The sequence below is a fragment of the Octopus bimaculoides genome, chromosome 9 (genome assembly GCF_001194135.2).
Source record: "Octopus bimaculoides isolate UCB-OBI-ISO-001 chromosome 9, ASM119413v2, whole genome shotgun sequence".
Taxonomy (NCBI): Eukaryota; Metazoa; Mollusca; class Cephalopoda; order Octopoda; family Octopodidae; genus Octopus; species Octopus bimaculoides.
Genome location: NC_068989.1, coordinates 81,783,692 through 81,793,039, shown reverse-complemented (window position 1 = coordinate 81,793,039; position 9,348 = coordinate 81,783,692). Strand labels below are relative to the sequence as shown.

The 9,348-nt window shown below is 36.3% G+C and overlaps 1 protein-coding gene across 2 annotated transcripts in view; it reads right to left on the bottom strand.

Annotated features, from left to right (window-relative positions):
* Nucleotides 1–529: 529 nt before the first annotated feature.
* LOC106877707 (rho GTPase-activating protein 15) overlaps nt 530–9,348 on the bottom strand; it is an 18,588-nt gene continuing 9,769 nt past the window's right edge. For both annotated transcript variants that reach the window (XM_014926663.2, XM_052970822.1), the window contains 4 exons: nt 7,217–7,396; nt 5,246–5,386; nt 3,362–3,476; nt 530–2,689 (listed from right to left, as the gene is read on the bottom strand). In XM_014926663.2, the coding sequence (XP_014782149.2) occupies nt 2,521–2,689; nt 3,362–3,476; nt 5,246–5,386; nt 7,217–7,396 (605 nt within the window). In that variant the 3' untranslated portion in view covers nt 530–2,520. The remainder of the gene's footprint in view (nt 2,690–3,361; nt 3,477–5,245; nt 5,387–7,216; nt 7,397–9,348) is intronic.

Genomic DNA, 9,348 nt, shown 5'->3' with positions numbered 1-9,348 from the left:
TATATATATATATATATATATATATATATATATATATATATATATATATATGATATATATGTATGTATATATCTATATATGTGTGTATATATATTTATATACATACACACACACTCTCATACACACATACTATGATTAAGTTATAAAGAAAATTGGAATAAAGAAGAATAAAGGATAGTGCCTTGCAATTTGAACGCTCAACACTCCAAGATGGAGGACATCAGCAGACATCAATCATATTTTACATCAGGAAACTCTTAAATCTGATAATTTTATTTGGGGATGCCAAAAGACAAGATAAAAAAAAATGAAAATGCTCCTTGATTGAGGGTAAAAAAAGAATATCAGTTTAAACATAAAAACTAGAATAAACTCAGTCATCAAGAGATTGATGACAGACGAAGTTCACTAGCTCCCAGTAAATGATGAAAGATTAATGAGTGAACAGAGAAAGACTGATCATGGAGCAGCTGACTTCCATCATGGAAGAAATTTTACTGTAAGACGAAAATCAAATTGAAACACGGGCTGAATGTGGAAGATGCCATCCAAAATTTATTATACTTTACATAGCCAGACAACATACATGTGTATATGAATATACCCATGTCACCATACACGTGTCTATGAATCAACATTCATAGAACATACATGTGTACATAAATATGTCTTTAATATTATGTCTGTATGTGTGGTAAAGTTGGAGCTTGTCTAAAATATGTCTCTGTGCAGGTAAACAGTCATGTTTATATGAGTATTTATTTATCTGTATAAGAGGTGCATATATGGCAGTATTTCTGTCTATATATATATATCGGTGAATATACAGACTGTGTGCTCAGAGATATGGACAGCAATCAACCCAAAGTTTTGACATTGCATCCACATAGAAATATAGGGAGATTTAACTTTAAAGTAAGATCAGCGACAAACAGAGGTAGGTACACTAAACATCTACACATTTGCATTTAAACATATGTACAAGAGGAAATATATTTTGAAAGGAATGGTTCAGTAGCTTTTTAGAAATAGAAGAACAGACATAAGCTGATGAATTACATAAATTTAAACATGCTAATTAATCAAAAGACAGCAGGTTTTGAGTGTTTGAAATAGTTTACAGGTTGGTAAGTTGTAATTCTAGCAAAAGATCTTATAGAAAACCTTATGGAATTTAATATGAAATAGAATATATGAAGTAGAGTATATGAAGTATAATATGTGAAGTATAATATGTGAAGTATAATATGTGAAGTAAAGTATGTGAAAAGTTGTAGTTGTATAGTGTTGCCTTATGAGAAGCTCATTTATGATATTATCTCAAGATACTGAATAATATCAATCACTTTCAAACAGAGCAACAAGACTGGCAAATCGAGGGAGTAGGAGGGGGGCTCTATGCAGTCACTCGACCTGCAAGTAATAGCAGCCAAATTCCCTCAAAATCACATCCTACCATCATAAATCTGGAAGGAAGCATCGGACAATGCAGTCCTAAGTATAAAAAAGGGGAGTGGGGATGGTTACGACTGGAATGCTTTTGATCAAAGTTGATCTAGAGCTAAACAATAGCTGTAAAACAACTAACTTATAATGCATGTCATGCATGTGTGTCTGGGATTTCACAAACATGCACCCATACACATATATAACATATATATATGTGCATACACACAAGTGCATTAATGCATATATATCTATCTGTCTATATATATATGCATCTGGTTTGTAAAGATTTGATAAAATGACAAAATGGAAATAGAAGTGCTATAGATTGTGTACACAATATTTTGTCATTTTATGATTTTATATATATATATATATATATATATATATACATCATACATACATATATGCATACACATGGTCTCGCTATCAGCTGCCTGTCCACGCATCACCACAAAATCCAATAAAGAACACAGCCAGGGTTATCTCCCTTCCACAGCAAGCCAATCAGCTTACAGTCTTCAGCAAGTCTCTACGCAGAATTTTAAATAAAGAAGAAATAAAATTATTTACTATATCCTTAGACGAAAAAGAAAATACAAAAATAAATTTTTAATAATAAAAGACAGGAAAATACCATTGAGGAATGGCTAGAAGAATTTTTAAAATGTTGACTTAAATTCCGTAATTAAAATATAATTTAGCAACTTTAACACACCTGAAAAACAAAACAAAAAAAAATATCCAAGAAATATTTTCAACTAAAAAAAAAACAAAAAATTGCTTTTCAGGTAAATGAACTCGATATAACTGTATAGGTTTTTTTTGCTTTTTTTTTTGGTCCAAAACTTTCTGGAGAAAACAAAGGGTTTTTTTTTCCTTTTTTTTTTTGTGTGTGTGTTGTCAAGAATAAAGACAGTTCCCTCCAATATTACACCCCATGTAAACACAAATGTTGCACAAATCTGTATTGTCATGAAAAGAAGCTGGAATGGTTGGGTCATGTCAGCCAAAAAGATTAACCTAAAAAACAGGTTATGGCCAGTCTTAGACAGGTTTTACAAAGTTATTGTATCAAAAGATGCTTGCATAGTTTTGAAGAAGAAATTGGACAATTTGGCTCTGGTAGGTGATACTAATGGCAAGATTGTGTAATTCCCGTTCTGGCCACATCAATGTTGGTCCAAAGACAATAGCCACGTTTTGAGTGAGCATTCGGTTGTGTTCAGATAATTTTATTACTCTGAAATGGAAATATGAATTTGTTAGATGTGAATACTGAAAAATTGAAAAATATACAATAGAAAGATATACAAAGAATGAAAATATCGTAACAGAAATTAGGCAGATGCGGCTGCATGCTAAGAAATTTGCTTCCCCAACCTCATAGTTTTGGATTCAGTCCCACTGCAATGGCATTTTGGGCAAGTGTCTTCAACTATAAGCCTCAGGCCAACCAAAGCCTTGTGAGTGGATGTGGCAAATGAAAACTGAAAGAAGCTCGACGTGTGTGTGTGTGTATGTGTGCGCACATGTGAGTGTGTGTGTGTGTGTGTGCTTGATAAATTGTGTTGGTTTGTTTACATCCCCTGTAACTGTATGCCAAAAGGGACCAATAAAATAAGTATCCAATTTAAAAATAAGTATTGGGGTTGATTTAACAACACCCTTCAAGGCAGTACCCCAGCATGGCCGCAGTCCAATGGCTAAAACAAGTAAAAAAATAAAGGATAAGAGACAAAAGATTTAACAAAACTGGCTCCAGAAATGAAGAACATTTAAGTTATAGCTAAATTTCAGATTTCAAATATTTTAAGTCAACAGTTTTTGATAACCTCATTTTGGTTAGGTCAGTGTATTTCTTAATAACTTGTAGAGAGAAGTTACACATCAAATAAAAAAGTAATATGCTGACCTTAGAAGGTGTTGAAGCAGCATCTTAAGTGTCTCAAAGTGGCACTTGGGAAAGCTATGAATAATTTCTTTGTATTTCCTTAAATTCTCTTCACGTTTTGTAGCACTTTCTGCTTCTGTGAAAACAATGTTAAAAGGAAATATTAAAGACTACAAATGAAAATAGCAAAGCACAGAAACAAGAAAAGAAATGAATTATTTTTATAATTTAGGTACAAGGCCAGTAATTTTGAAGTGAGGAGGATCAGCCAATACCATCAACCCCCAGTACTTGACTGGTACTTTATCAACTCTCGAAGGATGAAAGACAAAATTGACCTCAGCAGGATTTGAACTCAGAATGTAAAAAAAAAAACCATAACTAAATATTACAAGGCATTTTCTGGTGCTCTAAGTATAAAAGACAGAGAAAAAACAATTTCTTCTTTCACTATGATGACTGTGATGTCTAACAAAATGGAAAAGTATGTAAGAAGTGATTCAGTTAACCCATTTCAAGCCTGTGAAATTATCAGACTGTGTTCTTCAAGAACTCTTGATAGCAGGAGATTACTCAGCAACATATAATAATAAAGCTGTGATGTTTTCACCATTACCATCACCACCAACAGCACCGTATTCTTTTGGTTAGGATGGTCAGTAGGTCCTTCTCCTCTGTATGATGGCTGATGTTGAGGTCAAGCCTTTATTTCTTAGACAAATCTCTCATGATTTGAAATAGGAGATGGTGGTGAGAGAGAGAGAAGTTTCTTCTTCCTTCCTTTTTACGGCTTGAATGGTGGGATTGCATCTCTCTCTCTCTCTCATTTCTCCTTCTTTCTACAATCGCCCCAATGACTCTGCACCCCCCCACTCTCATCTGCTTCTGCCTTCCTCTAACTTTCATTCATTGTTTCCAATCACCCAAGCTGTTGACTTCATAATGAATGAGGACAATATAGACCAGTGGTTCTCAACAAGGGCCCAATTGACCCCTGGGGATTCATATAAAATTTTGTTGTTAAAACTAATGCAATAAATTGGTTATACTTCTGCAATGCACAAAATGTTTTAACAGTCTTTCTTTACACAGTTCCTAATAACATTTCATTATAAAAGTAGAATTGGATTTTCTTAAACATCAAATGGCTATGAGGGTCCACCCCAAAGAAATAGGAATCAAATGGGTCCATAGGTGAAAAATGGCTGAGAACCACTGAGACCAATGAAGAATCTCTTGTGTTGTGGGGTACAAGAGAACTCCACCAGTGCTGTTGCTACAATAAAATGAATTCAATATGATCATTTAAGTGGCTGGTTTAGGAAGAGCCTCCAGCTGTTGAAACCATGCCAAAAAAAGAACATATGAACAAAACTTGGCCCCAAAGTCATAATTCAGAATAATGACCGAATCAAACTGCGATGACTCACTCAACTTATGCCAACATAGGAAGCAGATGTAAAACAAAGACGATGATGATGTATGATCATCTTCATCTTCACCACCACCATCATTTTAATGTCATCTACTTTTCTATGCTTGCATGGGTCACATGAAAGTATATTGGGACAGAATTTTCTGCAGCCTGTCAGCAGTGCTAGTGGTTTTCCAATGAGGTAATAATTTCTCCGTCTATCACACAACTTGGACCCTTTTGCAAACAACATCACTGAGATCATTTTTACAACCAGTGAACATACACACATGCATACATACAAGAAGAGGACATATAGTTATTAAAGGAAGTAGTAGAATTGGTAAAATAAGGTAGATTATGCAAGTGTTATGTCCTAAATATCAATTACCCAAATTCTGTTCAACTTAGCTTGTTAATGCAGAATTAAAATTAATCAAATAATACACCATGATATAAAAAACAATAATACAACTGAAAAAGTCACTTACTGACAATTTCCATTAGTTTATCAAACTTATTGAATGGAATCAAAGGCTCTTTCAGTTCTCTGAAAAAGAGTTTCAGGGCCCCAGTTAATGTGTGAATATCCCAGCATTCATCATCCAAATTGAATCGACTGTTAGCATTAACTGAAATGAAAAACAAAAAAAATAATTAATTAAAGTCAGTTCAGACAAAATAATTAGATAAATAAATAAATGATAATATGGCGCCTTCGTTTCACCAAAAGACAACAAAAATAGAATTGGTCAGGATATGTGCAAGACAAGCCGCATAGGCTTAATTCTTTTATCATTAATTGTTTCTGTCATTCTACTGCAGCCATGCTGGAGCACCACTCTGAAGAATCTTTAGTTGAATGTATCAACCCCAAGGCTTATTTTTTTAAAGCCTGGTACTTATTCTGTCTTTTGGTGAACTGCTAAGTTATGGGGATGTACACAAACCAACACCAGTTGTCAAGTGGTGGTAGTGGTGGTGGGGGACAAACACAGACACAAACTTCTCTCAGTTTTCATCTCTCAAATACACTCACAAGGCTTTGGTCAGCCCGGAGCTATAGAAGAAGACACTTGCCCAAGGTACCACACAGTGAGACTGAACCCAGAACCATGTGGTTAGGAAGCAAACTTCTTTCCACACAACCATGCCTTAAAAATAATTAAGAAAATTGTGAATAGTGAGTGGGAAGGTGAAGTTAAGTTGACTATCCTCAAAAATATACAGATGGAAGGGTGGGCAGGGGCAGAAGGCTCAACTGGCACCAAAACTAGATTTTTTTTTAATGTCTTTTATTTGGTAATAATCCATTTTATTGTGTGAAGGCGCATGACTCGGTGTTTAGAGTGTTGAGCTTACAATCCGTGAGGTTGTGAGTTCGATTCCTGGACCAGGCTGTGTGTTGTGTTCTTGAGCAAGGCACTTTATTTCATGTTGCTCCAGTACACTCAGCTGTAGAATCAATTGTGATGTCACTGGTGCCAAGCTGTATCAGCCTTTGCCTTTCCCTTGGATAACATCGGTGGAATGGAGAAGGGAGGCTGGTATGCATGGGCAACTGCTGGTCTTCCATAAACAACCTTGCCAGGACTTGTACCTCGGAGGGGAAACTTTATAGCTGCAATCCCATGGTCATTCATGACCGAAGGGGGTCACCCAATCCTTTTTTTACTATAAGCACAAGGCCTAAAATTTAGTGAGAGGGGGATAGTTGATTACATCGACCCTAGTATTCGACTGGCACTTAGTTTATCAACCTCAAAAGGATGGAGGGCAAAGGCGACCTCAGCTGCATTTGAAGTGATGCTAAGCCTTTGGTCCACACACCAACATTTTTGCCAGCTTGCCACTTATTTGGTAATAAATAAACGTTAATAGATGAGTCACCATATTCCTTGATTAGCAGTTGGTGTTCATGGAGTGGTATCGATGGCGGTAGTAATGGGAGATATGGTGGTGGTAGTGGTAAGGGTCATGAAGTGCCACCTATAAATCACCCGTGCCAGTGCCACATATAAAGCACCCAGTACACTCTGTAAAGTGGTTGGCATTAGGAAGGGTATCCAGCCATAGAAACCATGCCAAAATAGACAACTGGATCCTGGGACAGCTCTTCGGCTGATCAGCTTCTGTCCATATGTCCTACCCATGCCAGCATGGATAACAGACATTAAATGATGGTGATGATGGATTACAACCACAACTGGGTACAAGTGGATAATATGAGGGTGTTTAGAGGAGGACACAGTTTGGCAAAGGGTAAAGAGAAGTGGAATAATTATCATAATGAAAATATTGCATAAACAAACCCCAAAAAACAACAAAAATAACTTCTTATGCTGTTTATAGAATAAATGTGAAAACCATTTAAGCTAGATTATCAGATTATTGCACTAACAGCTTCTTACTGTTATCACCAGAAGCAGTTAGTGCAATAAATGAACTAATAATGTACTTACTGTTGTCTACTGAAAGACGCAGCTTCTGTATTTCAGCGAGGTTACCACTAACTCGGTACAGACCGTCTTGTTTAAGTCCTCGGTTTTCAATACTCTTGATGCATAATTTTACAAAGTTTGGCACTGCGGAGTTATCTCTGTTGCAAATATCCTTCAGGAGAGCACCGAACGTTGTATCAGCTGAGGAGAACAAATGAAAAGTGTCATAATATTGGCAGAAACATAGTTTTTTTCTAACATTAAACTGAGGTGTGTTTCATTAAACATGTTTATACTTATGTCACATGTACACATATATACATACACACATATATATAAAGATGATGGGCTGTTTCAGTTTCTATCTGGAGCAATAGAGGAAGAGACCAGCTTAAGGTGATAAAGAGGGACTGAACCCAAAACCATGTGGTTAGGAAACAAACTTCTTAACTACAGGGCCATCACGCGCACATGTATTTATATACATACATGTTGTTGGCACTCCATTGCTTACGATGTCGAGGGTTCCAGTTGATCTGATCAACAGACCAGCTTGCTCGTGAAATTAACGTGCAAGTGGCTGAGCACTCCACAGACACGTGTACCCTTAACATAGTTCTCGGGGATATTCAGCGTGACACAGTGTGACAAGGCTGACCCTTTGAAATACAGGCACAACAGAAACAGGAAGTAAGAGTGAGAGAAAGTTGTGGTGAAAGAGTACAGCAGGGTTCGCCACCATCCCCTGCCTGAACCTTGTGGAGCTTTAGGTGTTTTCGCTCAATAAACACTCACAACGCCCGGTCTGGGAATTGAAACTGCGAATCCGCTGCCCTAACCACTGGGCCATTGCGCCTCCACTATACATACATATATACACAAATAATTAGGTTAGTATTTGTATAAAGCATTGGAAATCATTTCCTCTTTCTCCTTATCATGGTTTTTGTACTCATTTTTCATGTTGGGCATCAAATAGACATGACTTGTTGAAACAGTATTCTACTTTTTATAGCTTTAATCTGGTAAGACTTGCCTACTTAGCTTACTCAGATATCATGGCCTTCATACACACACGCGCGTGTACACAAGCACCCCCCCCCCCACACACACACACACAGTGATCCTCCTTGTCTCTCTTCACCCAAATTAATCATTAAAGTTAATGACATTCTTCCTTCATTCCAGCTGTAATTTTAATTAATCTTTAATTTGCTATAATAGCATCCACTTTATGTTTTCATAGAGAATTTCCTATCAGTCTTTCATTTAAGTTGCCAACCTGTCAATATTCATTGAAATTCTATAAAGCTAACAGTCAGCTTATGCTCAATAATTACAGATGAGAGTGTTTTGTTGAGGAGGTCAAATAAGACTGAAGCATACTCAGAGTTGTCCCAGCATTACTAAAGATCAGACTCACATCTGCAGATAAATCTTCATTCAATTATTAACTGATTTTTATTTCAGACTTGCCTCTCTTGACTTTCTCTCCACAAAATGTCATTTAGTCTAATGATTATTACTCTGCATATCACGTGTAATTTTAAGTAAATAAAAAATGCCCAGTCTCTCTGTACCATGTTAGCTCTTGTCCTATTCTCTCCGCTTCTCTCTGTCTCCATTTCCCCCAAGTTTTCTCTGTATTCCCTTTTTTTTCATCAGAAACATTTACATCCAAAACATCATGACACTCCATTCTCTTTACTAGTGTTAAATTAATACCATATCATTGTACTTTGTTCTTCACAAGCTGCTCTTTCTGAGTTGTTTGCTAACTGTTTATAACTTTACACTAAGCATAAGGCAGAGGCACATAACCAACATTAACAGATGATTTGCACACAATAACAGTTAAACTCATATGGAAAGCAAATAACATTGGAGCTGACTGTTTGGGGTGTGGGACTGTACTGTGGATAACAACAGTATTTCATAGAGTATATTGAAGAGTTGTGATTGGTGAGGGGCAGTACTCTGAGTAACAACACAGTGTTATAGAGAATATTGTAAAATTGTGACGGGTGAGGATCACACATGAAAGGAAGAGACTGAATTCTCACAACAGTGGGTAACATAATGAACGTATACATAAAAGAGTGTGTGTGTGTGTGTGTGTGTGAGTGTGAGTGTGTGTGTGTGTGAGTGTGTGT